This window comes from Crocodylus porosus, unplaced genomic scaffold (genome assembly GCF_001723895.1).
Source record: "Crocodylus porosus isolate Cpor-Errol unplaced genomic scaffold, CroPor_comp1, whole genome shotgun sequence".
Taxonomy (NCBI): Eukaryota; Metazoa; Chordata; order Crocodylia; family Crocodylidae; genus Crocodylus; species Crocodylus porosus.
Window position 1 is genome coordinate 4,474,151 of NW_017728918.1, and position 13,617 is coordinate 4,487,767.

The 13,617-nt window shown below is 47.0% G+C and overlaps 1 protein-coding gene across 1 annotated transcript in view; it reads left to right on the plus strand.

The window, feature by feature from the left end:
* Positions 1 to 802: 802 nt before the first annotated feature.
* Positions 803 to 13,617, plus strand: part of TFAP2D (transcription factor AP-2 delta) — a 53,972-nt gene continuing 41,157 nt past the window's right edge. Inside the window, exons 1-3 of the mRNA XM_019537155.1 lie at positions 803 to 841; positions 1,685 to 2,182; positions 5,732 to 5,792. Coding sequence (XP_019392700.1) covers positions 803 to 841; positions 1,685 to 2,182; positions 5,732 to 5,792 — 598 coding nt within the window. The remainder of the gene's footprint in view (positions 842 to 1,684; positions 2,183 to 5,731; positions 5,793 to 13,617) is intronic.

Consider the following 13,617-nt stretch of genomic DNA (forward strand, 5'->3'; position numbering starts at 1 on the left):
GGACTTCACTTCGATGGGAATTTAAGGGGAAACCCCCCCCCCAAGCCCAACATCATTGTTTTCATTTAGAAAAATACAGCTAAACAGACACACGCCTCAATGTGCAGTACTTTGCCTCGGTCAATATTTAAAAGCAGTAGAATCAACAGGAAGGAGCACTTACCTATTTAAAAAGACGGTTTAATTAATATAGATTAATAGCTATTAGAACTATGTCTTCCCAGTGAAATGTGTACAAAATGCCCCCTTCCATCAGATTAGCTCCCATATTAGCCTGGGAAAGAAAAAAAAGCAATCTAAAGAGTGGAGGAAAAATGTATAAAAATGTTGAAAGAACCTACAGTTCCTTATTAGGCGAAGATACAATATTTATTCCTTGTCTCCTGGGATGAAGCTCCTCTATCTATTGTCCTCCCAGTTCTCAGTGCTGATGCTTAATTTTCAAAACTTCTATATTACCAAGGGACCTACGACATCAGCCAAAGAAATACCCAGCAAGTACAAAATCTGATCCAGGGAGCTGCTTTTGTGCAGAGGGAAAATTTTGTTCCTACAGGTTTTTAAGGAGGTGCAGAGAAAAGGCAGAGATCTGATCTATGCAGATCCATTGCAAATTCTCTCTGTATGTATAGATTTTGCTAAAAAAAAAATAAAAAAAATAAAAATAAAATTGGGGAAATACGAGAAGTTTGGAATTTTTATTATTTTTTCCTTTTTTTATTTGGAGAAGGGGAATTTGATCCTGAGCTTGTTTTTTTTTTTTTCCTTTTTTTTTTTTTTTTCTTCTCCCAGACAACCAAAAATGTCAACTACCTTTCCAGGACTCGTCCACGATGCAGAGGTATTTTGTGTGTGTGTGTGTGTGTGTGTGTGTGTGCATGTGTGTGTGTGTGTGTGTGTCTGTGTGGTTGTTTCCACTTCTTTTCTTTCTTTCTTTTTTTTTTAATCCATATTGGACCGTTACATTTAATTATAATCTGGCTTCAGAGAGAACTTAAAGAAGTATAGAGAGAAAATTCGTTATGACATCTGTCGCCAGAAAGGGTAACTCATTACCCACGTTAAATCAGTCGCCATCACGAAAACAGAAGAATACCCCTTCATCAGAGCAGGAGCTGCTCGCCAGGAAAGGGGGAAGCTGGGGCTAGGCTTGGGGGGCTTCCCCCCTTCTCGACAAACATAGGAAGGGGAAAATTTGGATGGGATTCGTTAAAAAAAAAAAAAACAAGACAAGCCAGCAGGCACACACGGATCCCCCAGCTAAGCAGCTCTGCAACTCTAAAACCTAATGGCAAGAGTCTGTGTGTGTGTGTGTCTGTTGTTTGATGACTTTCTGTGTCATTCCCAGCTATCTCAGCTGTGATCAGTGTGTGTGTGTGCATATATATATATATATATATATATATGCACACACACACATATGATTTGAGTGCCGTGGATTCATTTCGCTTGACGGTTTTAAGGCAGGTTTGGGGGTTTATTTGTTGTATTTCCGCTCTCCCCCTCTCTCGCCTGGCGCCAGCTCCAGGGGCCGGGGCTCGGAGCGGGGTTTGCCGGTGCCTGGGAAGTCGATGTTGCGGGGGGGGGACGCGATGCGGGACAGGGCGCTCGGAAGGCGTCTCAGCCGGGGTTTTCAATGACAAACCTCCAGTTTTTGGGTCTCCTTTTCCCTTCTCCCTTGCAGATACGTCATGACGGATCAAACAGCTACCGTTTGATGCAGCTGGGATGTCTGGAGTCTGTGGCCAACTCAACTGTCGCCTATTCCTCCTCGTCGCCTCTAACTTACTCCACCACTGGCACTGAGTTCGCCTCCCCGTATTTCTCCACTAATCACCAGTACACACCCCTGCACCACCAGTCCTTCCACTACGAGTTCCAGCACAGCCACCCGGCCGTCAACCCCGACGCCTACTCCTTGAACTCGCTCCACCACTCGCAGCAGTACTACCAGCAGATCCACCATGGGGAACCCACCGATTTTATTAACCTGCACAATGCCCGGGCACTCAAATCCTCTTGCTTGGACGAGCAGAGGAGAGAGCTCGGGTGCCTAGATGCTTACCGCCGCCACGACTTGTCTCTTATGAGCCATGGGTCCCAATATGGGATGCATCCAGATCAAAGGCTCCTGCCAGGACCGAGCCTGGGGCTCTCAGCCTCGGGAGCGGACGATTTGCAGGTAACTCGCATGCCGGCTACTTTCCATGCCTCTGGATAGCTCTTTCAAGGGCAGGGGAAAGGGGAGGGGGGGGGGTCCTGTAACCATCATGACCCAGCGAGCAGCTCTCTTCACGGGGCATCTGCCTTCACTTGCCCCGCTGCGGCGGAGCTGGGTGGGAAGATGGAGAGCCTGCCTCCCAGCCGCCAGAACCAAATGAACCAGCCTAAGTCTCCTCCAGCCCTTGCCTGACTTGTTGTTGTTGTTGTTGTTGTAATTGTGGCTCTTTTTAAATACCCTGCGAAACAAAATGGGATGCGCAGAGAGTTGGGGGGAGGAGGAGAGACACAACAGGGACGGGGTCCCTGCCCTCCTGTAGCCTCCCGTTGTCTGGTCTGCTCTGAGGGTAAAACAGGGGAGCAACACGGGAGGAGAAATATGCAGTCAAAACAACCCTTTCCCCATATAGAGAGATGGGTGTAAATACCTCGGGACTGATCGATCTAGCCATCCATGCATCCCCCCGGCTGTGCACCTGTCTGTGCACTCGCCCAAACTCTTCACCCGGGTAGATCATAACCTAGTTCACCTGCAGTTCTCAATGCACTCATTTACCTGCTTTTTCTCTCCTCATCCGCTTCCCTTCCCCTTGCAACTGGCTCGATCCCGAATGCAAAGGCGTCCCCTCACCCCTTAGGAATATCGGAATATGGGTGGGGGGGGGGGTTACAGTCCGAAGTTAAATAAAAGTAGCGTGTTTCCCTCAGCACAACCCAGTTGCTCCGGACATTTGGGTAGATCTGCCTGTAATTCTTGCCCGTCCTTCCTTCCCCTGATTTTTTTTTGTCCTATTCCCACATGCGAGGGTGTTTTCCCCTTTACACAGAAGGGTCGGAGACCCGAAAACCCTGAAGTTAGAAGAACTAAGAGATCCCCCCCCCACTCCCTCCCTCCCTCCAAAATATCTTTTTATTGTATTTGCCTAACTTATGAAAGAAAGAGAGAAATAGAAAGCGGGAGAAAGAGAGAAAGGAAGGAAGAAAAGCCGGGGGGGAGGGGGGAAAAGAAAGAAAACAAAATAAAACTTCAGCCTTCACAAAATCATAAAATGTCCTCGATCCCCGAGGAGAAGGTGGGGGGAAAACTATGACTCCTTGACTTTCTCCATTAAAATTCAGCAAATAATTTTATACGCTCTGGGCTTTTTTCTTCTTCTCCTTCTTCCCTTTTCCACAAGGATCTCCTTATGTTTCACCCCTCAAAAAAAAAAAAAAAGTGCCATTCACTCCTTAGCCCAACTAAAACCTATTTACTCCTTTTTATAACCACGTCTGCTGCTGATTTTTTTGTATCTGGACAAATTTTTTTTCTTTGCCGGGCACAAAGCCTTGTATTTTTCAAAAGAGGGGATTAGGAACGTTTGCAAGGCAGCAGACAATGCTTAAATCCCGTGCAAAAGAGCACCATAGTTTATCCAATTTTCGACTTAGTGCCATTCAACTGGTCATTTATGCAATGTCATCCGACCAAACAACATGTTTCCCCTAGGAAAAAAAAAATGGTTAAGCCGCTGTATCCAGATTCATTTTTTTTTTTAATCTAAAAAAAAAAAAGAATAGAAAAAGCAACGTTTAAAAATAGGGCACAAATGAACAGATTTGATCCATCGAGCAAGCCTGTCGTGTTTTGCGATTTGTCTTTTTCTTCCCCCCCACTAACATCTTAGGACTTCGGGTCCCATTTCCACCCTTCCCTTTCCAAAGAAAACCCCGGGGTGTGGAAAAGACACATCGGGGCCGGGCACGTTTTGCTGCGTGGGTTTTAGTCGCTTCTCACCAAACTTCGACGCTTGTCAATTTCCCCGCGGCTTTAATTGTCCGCCGACCCGGTGGCGACGTGAAATTGACAGAAATTGACCCGAGTCCTTTAACAAACAAAAATCTGGGGCTGCCCCGTCTTCCCTTCTCCTTAGCCTTTCTTTTGAAACCCTTCATCAGCATATGCCTCATTTCAAATGCAACAAATGTAAATATACTTTTCCCTGCACAGAATTTTAAGTGAAAGTCCAATAGTTTCGAGGGCGGTTTAAGTCAGGCTAACAGATGCAAACAGTCTTGGGGCTGAAGTGGCATCTTTGAGTCCCCTAAAAAGATTTTCCATGGACAACAAAGAAAACTGTCACACCTTTTCCCATCACCGCTTTAATTTATGCTCAGTCGCCAAGTTTTTTTCATATTGATTTCATAATCACTTTAAGGCAGAACACTTAAAATAAAAAAGGGCCTTGAAAAGGAGGGTTTTACAGGGCCAGCGCCAATATGGCGAAACTGGGGGAGAGAGCCAGGACTGTAAAGGTTGTTTTGTAAAGTGGGGTTTTTATTATGCGCCGACTCTCTCCGCATTTACTTAACTCTTCACGGGCTGTTGAGTAGGTTAACACCCTTAAAGGCCTCTTTCATGTCCAATACCTCGTTTGTTTGTAAAGGAAAATGCGTCTTTAACACATTTCCACTGGACAAAGATTTAGGGGGTTGTTTTTTTCCTTCTCATCAAGATAGATAGATATATATTTTTAAATCTGTCTTAAACTTGTTAGGATTCCTTTAACAATATTTCTAAAAGAGGAGCAAGATGTAAAAATTAAAAAGGGTAAGTAAGAGAAGTCTAGACAGAGAGGGCCCCGTTCATCTGTAGCCCAAGGCATATGGCTAGTCTATTGACAACTTTGCACATGCACGTGTATGTATACCGCGTCCAAGGCACGCACACAGATATGTGTACCCACGGACGCAAGCACACGTATAGATCCACTTTGTATGTGCATGCGTGCATTTAAAGATGTATTTGCAGAATTATCAGCTGTATTGTTACCCAGGATGTGATTTGGGGGGAAAGGAGGGATGAATACACGCATCAATACATAACTGGATAAATACATGCATACATAGATATATCTCTCTCTCTATATATAATATACATATTCTTTTGAGAATTGTGTCTGTAGGTTACATGTGTGTATAAAAAACGCATATATATACGTATATTACAATATATGTAGTGTAGATTGGGCTATATATATATGTGTGTGTCTATGTGTTTGTATATAGATAGATACAGATATCGATAGATATAGAGGGAAAGATAGATGCATGCGTGTGTGTATACGTGTGCACACATACAACACACAGTGTTTGCTTATACAACGTATGTATATACACCCAGTTGCTAAATGAATGATCTCTCTGTGTTCAAAAGAATACTTTTTGATCTACCAGTTTAATTTGACTCTTTAGGTAAGAATCAAAAGGAAAGGAGGTCGGAGCTGCCAGGGTTTTTGTTGTTGTTGTTGTTTTCCTGGCAAAAAAAAAAGATCCATTTCCAGGATGATAACAGTTTCCACGTCGGTATTGTCATGTACTGATGTGGCAGGCAATTTTGAATCTGATCTTAACACTGGGTTGGGGAAATATGATCCTAACTGCTGTTACTGCTGGGACAACTGCTGCTCGAGCTAGTGAAGTCTGCTCTTTTTGTGTCTGTATCTGATTTTTGTCTTTCCTATTATTTAAGAGCTCAGTGGAGGCCCAGTGTGGGCTAGTCCTGAACGGCCAGGGAGGGGTCATCAGGAGAGGTAAGTGGGCTTGGAAATATATATTTTTTCTATTTATATATATATATATATACATGTACATATAGAAATAGCTTATCTGTCTGCCTCGCATCTCGGTGTCCGAGTATTAGTAAAGAAAAAGCGACCAATGGTTTCCACGTCAGCAGCAGGACATCAGAAATGTGCCACCAGCCCATCGCCCCACAAAACAGCGCGCACTCCCGGTGTCTGCTGACTGCTTGGCTTTCCCCCTTCCCCCGGCAGGTTCCTGATCTTGGTTTAGACATGTGCTCTCCGGCTCCGGTTTGTGAAACCTGCAGCTTCATGTCTTAGGGAGAGAGCGAGAATTAGGGAAAGGCTCATGCCCTGAACAAGGCAGAAACCCGCCTTGACCGGTGCGAGTGAACCCCGTTCCGTCTGTCCGAGGACACAGCCGAGGTGGAAGTGAGCTGGACGACTCCGTCCTCTTCTCCGGACTCCCGGGCCATAGGAAAAATACGTGGATGGATTATTTCTATTGGAAAGAGGAGGGAGAAAGTAGGCTGTATTGCCTGACAGCCCATGGGGTCAACTCGAATATAGAAACAAGCGGGGGAGGCTTTTGATCCATAATGAAACCAACAGCGTTGTGCAAATCCAGCTTCTGCTTTGTATTCATTTTCCTGTCCCCTTAATTATTCACTTCCCTGATTCATAACGCTCATTGTGGAAACTATATAATACGGACTAGATCCGGTTTCCCACATTCTTCTCCCGGGCCAGTTTTAGACTTACATGATGTGTAGAAAAATACCCCCTGATCTTAAACTAATTGCAACTACTGTGGTTTCTTTTTTTTTCTTTTTTTTTTTTAATTGAAAAGGAAAGGAGGAATACCCCCTGATCTTAAACTAATTGCAACTACTGTGGTTTCTTTCTTTCTGTTTTAATTTGAAAAGGAAAGGAGGGTGGGGAGAGTTGCCGGTAGAAAACCCAGCTTCCGATCTTAGAGGCTGATCTATCCGGGCTCTGAAGACGCGTGGTTGATTAGGAGCAGCGACTGCAAACCGGTTTTTGGCCGACAAATGCAAGAGGGTGGGAGAAGGCTTGGCTTGAGGGCCATGGGGTTTCTTGGCGTGGTGTTTATTCCGGAGCCGGGTTTTGCCTGAGCAAGGGCGGCCCTGGATGGCCGGGCCGGAGGCTGTTAGGACACGAGGGCTGGAAGAAGGAGCAGGGAGCCGTGGTGGGAGCGGAGGGGGGAGGGGGCGAGGGTCCGGTGGTGCTGAAGGGACAGCTCCGCCGCGGCCCCCGCGCCCTGCCCGGCTCTGCCCCGGCGGCTCCCCCGTCCCTCCCCTCGGGCGCCCCCGCTCCTCCTGCAAAGAGGCAGGACTGTCGCTCCCGGGAGTCAGGGTGACACCCAGGCAGGAGCCGGGGGGATAGCACCGGAGAAAAGAGCGGGGCACCCGCTGGACACAAAAGGAGCGAGCTGGAGAGCGTGGGTGGGTTGCACGGGCTGTGTGGGAGCGACGTGTTGTGTTGGGTGAAGCCGCCTCGCGATTCAGTGGCTCTTACTTATCCCGAAGCAAGTGCTTCCGTTTGGGAGCCAAGTCGGACCCGCAGGAAGATGCATCGTGACTGCAGAGAGGGAGACAGGCTGAGTCCCCGTACAGCCGCGTTTCTGCCTGGCTGTGGCTCGGCTCTCGGCTCCCGGCTGGGCAAGGATTCCCCGCTCGCTTCCCGTGCCGGGCTCCCCGGCTCTTGCTCAGGCAGCGCCAATTACCTGGGCCTGATTGTAGTCACAACTCCCCCTCTCTGGGTTTTTTTTTTTTTTTTGTTTAAAGCGATCACATTATTCAAGGATTTAAAGACTGATAGCAAAGGCAATCCAGCATGAAAAGGTAGGCGCTCCTCTCCCCTGATCTAAGCGCTTAGCGGCTTCTGCACCAGCCCGATCGGGCTCTTGGCGGAGGCAAGGGGAAGCTATCCAAGGCGAGCCTCTGCCTTTCCAACGTGTATTAAAAATACATAATAAATATTTTGTCCGACTTCAAAACACGAGGTAGGCGTTGGCAATAATCAAACCCTCCCGTGCCTCAGCGCCGTACCCTATTTCCAATCAATAAATCAGGCTTCTTTTCCCCTAACACTTCAAGGAGAAGATGCTCAACCCTTCTTTCCCCCTAACACTTCAAGGAGAAGATGCTCAACCCTTCTTTTCCCCTAATACTTCAAGGAGAAGATGCTCAACCCTTCTTTCCCCCTAATACTTCAAGGAGAAGATGCTCAACCCTTCTTTCCCCCTAACACTTCAAGGAGAAGATGCTCAACCCTTCTTTTCCCCTAACACTTCAAGGAGAAGATGCTCAATCCTTCTTTTCCCCTAACACTTCAAGGAGAAGATGCTCAACCCTTCTTTTCCCCTAATACTTCAAGTAGAAGATACTCAACCCGGAGCTGGGTTTCCTAATATTTTAGGTCTGGTGTCAGCTGCCCCCACCCCACCACGCTTCTTTGGCACTAATAGAAACATATGATTTTGTTTTTAAATGAGGTTTGCTAGTGTTTTTTTTCACGGGCTAGGAAAGAGAGGAAGACTGGAGGAGGAAAAAAAGGATATTAAAGTTTCCCTTGGAAGAAAAAAAAAAGACTCCAAGGTGGGGGGGGGGCGTCTTTTAAAAGGGAAATCATCTTCTTCATCTTCATCATCTTGCCCCGGCCGGCTGCTGTGGTTTTTGGTGCGCTTCTTTCCCGACTGGCTTTAATGAGGCCGGGGAAGGCGCCGCCTCGTGCGGGACTCCGGCGGTGGCGAGCTAATTACCAGCTAGATCCAATATTTGCCCCGGCTCGCCGCCCCGCACCATCACTCCGCGTTAATGGCGTGCAGGGTTTCGCCCGCAGCTCCGCGGCTGCGAGCATCAGGACCAATAATCTTTACTTTACCTACTGCTCGCGTATCGATAGCTTCTCTCGCCTCAGGCAGCGGCTTTGATATGTTAATATTGCCGAGTCCCAAATTCTGCAGAGATCATATTAATGTTGTACATACAGAGTGGAGCTTTGCCTTAAAAGTTGAATATTCAGATCGCCCGTTTCAAAAGAAATCACGCGAAGAAATGAAGCCCCTATTTACAGGAGTCGTCTGTGTTTTTTAATCATGTTTTTTTTTTCTCTTTAAAAAAAAAGAAAGAAAAAAATTCGCCTCCCTTATCCTCTCCTCATTAATCGTCTCTGGCTTTTATTAGAGGCTCGTTCCCTTTCAATCCCTCGCATTTTAAAGCGGAGCACCCGGCTTTCTGTTTGATTTCTGGGCGCTCCCCGGCCCCTGCACAGGAAGCGGGGGAGAGCCGGGGGTCTCCCCTCCAAATATCGGGATGAAAAAGGCGACGCGGTGACATTTGGCCCGTGTCGTTTTATGAAGCCGAGATGGCAAACTCCAAAAAAAGCGCGTGTTTCGCTTTGTGATCATCCCTCCTTCCCGCCCCAGGCTAATTTCAGAAGCTTAAATACTGCTATTGCCTCTGGGCCAGGAAGAGAGAAGGGCCGAGCTATCGGCAATCGCTCTCTTTCGATTGCCCTTGGCAACATAAAATACAAACTACTTTGAATCAAAACATTTTGGGGGAATTAATGTGATCTGAACCCGGCGCGTTTGCAGAGATCTGGAGTTTGTCAAATCGCTTCGAGGTGACTGACGTGCGGATGCGGAGCCATTAGTGCCTCGCTAGGAACAGTGTCAGATCTTATTTGATTAAAAAAAAAAAAAATCAACCCGAGTTTTACAAACCCCGGCATCAGTCGCCGGCAAAGCTGCCAATAAAATCCGGCGGAAGACTCCTCGCTTCTGCCTTTTATGCGTTTCCTTCCTCCCCTTGATCAGCCTGTCTCAAGCGCGGCTTTAATCGGAGATACTTCGTCAGCTCGGGTCCAAGGATTGGGGCTCGGGTCCGAGGATGGGGGGGGGGATCAGACACCCTTTATGGGGAGGGGGGTTCACTTGGGCCCCGAGGGTAGTTTCTGCTGTCTAAGAGAACCAGCACTGGCAGAGGAAAGAGGCTGGGATGCTCGGCAGAGAGAAAGGCCAGGCTGCCTCTCCCCGCTGTCCGGGGTCTCAGGGGTGGGAAGCCGGTGCCGCAGAGGTAGGGGCGGCAGCGGGGAATGGATTGTGCTCCCCTGATTGCAAAATCCCCCCCTCTCCCTTATGTCTCCAAGGCTGCCCACCTTTCCAGCTCTAGATCCCCCCTTTCCCGAGCCCCCCTTTGAAGAAGCCGCAAGAGCAAAAGTCAACCCGCAAGAACAAAGCGGCTGCGGGCACGTTGCCAAAGGTTGGGAAGTGACCTACAGTTTCCTTTAGCCCCTCAATGAAGAGTTGGGCAGAGGATTGTGGGGGGGGGATGCCACCCCCCCCCTCCACTGGGACAGCAGAGCAAGGGCTCCCACTTCATCGGCCAACGTTGTGTCCTTGCCTTTACTGTCCCGTCCCCTGCTTGCTGCTCCTCCAGCTCTTATCCGGGGAAGCGCCTCTCCATAATCTCGCTAATCCCGTAATACCCCTAATCGCCTCGTGCTCCACCGTAATTAACACCGCGGTCTCCTTTTTCAGAGGCCCATTTGAAACGCATTACATGCTAAAGCGCTTGTTTCATTACCAAGGGGGGGGAGGAGGTAAAACACCTTGGCTGGTCCGGAAAGGAGTTGGTTGTGGGTTTGTCGCGCCCAGAAAAGCAGCGGCTCCCTGGAGGGGCTCGTGGCACGGCTCTGAGGAGCGCAGGCCGGTAGGTAGGTAGCCCCCGAAGAGCTGGAGAGGGCTTCGTTGGAGGCGTCTGAGAGTCGTGTCGCCAGGCACGAGCATCAGCTTGCACACACACACACACACACGAGCAACACAAGGGTGGCCACGCAGCCGTGCTAGAAAGGCATGGGGCCACACGCCCCCATGTAGGCTAATAACAGACGATCCAGTCAATTCGCAACTGATTGCTCCAAGCTTTAACGCGCGTCAAACGAGCCGCGGGCCCGTCCTTTACGCGCCCTTGTTCACTGGACGGGCAATCAGCTCCACTTAGCCCCACTTGTCCCCCGGCTCTTCACAGGTCACAGGTCCTTGGAGTGGGACAATGGGCTTGTAAGTCTGTAGGAACCCCCCCCCCCCCCCCCCGCCATAAAAGGCTTTGTCCCGGGAGAAATCCCGTCCTTTGCGGACACGGCTTGTCAAACAGCACGCGCAGCAATGCCGTCGAAACAGGCGCCGACTTTATCCCGGGACAAAGAGTTTGATCCCGGGTTCTTACACTGCTCATTGTCCCACTTGAAGGATGCGAGATCAGCTCGTTTTCCAATCAAGGCTAATTCGAGGTCACTGCCATTCAAGCTGCGGGTGCAAAGGATGGCACCTGGGAAGCATACCCGAGTTCACACCTTGCCCCGGGATAATCAAGTGCCAGCAATGCCCCCCCTCCCCATACACCCACACTTTTCCACGCTCAGGACCCCATACTCACACCCGCTGTGCCAGGGCTCTCATCACCCCCCTCCACGCTGAGCACGGCACAGACACCACAACGTACAACACGCAGCCTGCCAACCCCGCCACCCCCCTGTGAAGAGCACAACGCGGGGCAGGCAAACACACAACACGCCGCGTGCCAGGGCTGCTCACCGCGCGCCCACGCGGGGCACAGCACCCACATGCAGCCTGTCGCCTGCCAAATGTAGCAACACAGGTACGTGTGCCAAAACCTTGGGCGCAGAGAAGGGTTAGACATGCTGAAAGCTTGCAGATGTCCTCAGCCAGCTTTTGGGAAGTTGTGCTCCTCTGAGATTCATTGAGGATCCAGGGAGACGTGGGATATTAGGAAATGCAGCCCTTCGGACTCAGGGGTCACTCACATCAAGGGGAAAGAGACTAACTCCTTTCTCCTCTGCCTCTGAACAGCTTAGGCATCAGGCTGTAGCACCCAGCTTGTGCTAAATTGACAACAGAAACATAAGTCCTAGGCTATTTGCAGGTTGCTGGCCTTGTTACTGCATCAATATATAAACCCTCCTTGGCTATCTGTAGTCTACTAATAATTATTTTCCTGGGGGGCAAAAAGTCCCCTGGTTTATATTGTTTTGTTTCCAATGTAGTTCTGTCTCCGCTTCACCTGAATCAACTCCTTAGGTCTGAGTTAAGAGCTCTTTTTTTCACCTTTTTTCAAGAACAGATGCCCACAATTCGAGTTGTGTATATAGGCATTTAAATAGGCAGCTAGATTTTCAAAACTTCTGATTCAGCAGGGCCTCCTTCAATGAGATGAATTATGATCAAAAAATTATCCAGCATAAGAGTCAGAAGCAGAGTGAACACACGCCCCCAAAATCTGTGATAATCACCAGTATGTTTAAAAATCATTTCGGCTGCGGATGCACCTCCTTTGTGTTCGCTTAGTGTGAGCAGTCTCTTGAATTCAGTTATTCCAGGAATATTCATAGCAACAGTGCATTTTATAGGACCATTAACATAATTTGAACTCATAGCTAAAAATATCTTCCTTAGAAAAGATATGCCTATCCAATATGACCAATATCAATCTGCTATGACCAATATCAATGTGCTTATCCAATATGACTGATATCAAAATAACCAACAGTGTCTGTCCTGGAATTTTAGATACTGGTTGTGAACTCATAATAGAGCCAGAAAGTGGAAGCTAGTCACAGGAATTAAATGCTAGCTATTTTAACAGATACCTAAAAAATTAAAACACCCATTGATTACTTAAACAGGAAATGGGATGAAATATGTCAGGAAGACTACTGATGATTAATTGTTTGCTCAGCTATATATATATACTGGTTGTGTATACACACACACACATTTACACACACACATATACAAACACATACGTATGTCTATGCAAGTTGTTTGTGTTTATACACACACACACACATAGATATATAGCCACATATATCTATATAAAATATAGATAGATAGATAGATAGATAGATAGATAGACACACTAAAGTTATACAAATGTGTGTGTTTATATATTTACACCCGTACATACACGTAGAGAGAGAAATTTTCATATCTCCAAATTTGCCAGAGTTTCAGAACAGAACAGGGCAAGAAACATTAATAAAGGGCTATACATGATAAGCTAGAGATTCCTTTTAATGCACCCGAAGATAAAAATAGAATTATAAAAGGGTGCAACATAATGTTCTTCTTTTCTATAAGATAAATCCCAGGAACTCATTTGTATGCATTATATGGGCATAATATATGAACGTATAACTCTGCTATATTCTTAAAATTTCATTCCTGTAATATTTCTTTTAATACGTTACACTGATTCTTATAGCAACACTCAATTGCTTCTTATTCACCCAGAACTTCTCTTTGTCTATGTGCCAGTTACTTTGAGTAGTGACCTGCTCATCTTATATGCTGGGAAAGTGCTTTGAATATTGCAGGGACTACTATCAACAAATAAGTATGTTATGTATATGTTCACAAACAATTTGCTACAGGCTAGGAAAATCTGAAATAAAACCACAGTGACAACAATAGAACTATAAGCCTTACATTCCTGACATAGCAATAGTGGGTTTTTATTATTATTGAAGGACAAATAACATAGGATATTTTAACTAATATTGGAAGAAAGAAAAACATTTGAGAACACAGATCAACTGATCAATGGTCACTGACGTACTAAGGCCCTGATCCAACGAAGTGCTTGTGAGCAAATGCAACTTTAAACAAGTCTGTGCGACTTAAAGTTGAGCAGATGTTTACATACTGAGCTGAATCATGGCCAAAATTGTTGCCCCTGACTTGACATTATCCTATACTTCATCTCATATTAATATGAAAGTGGACAAT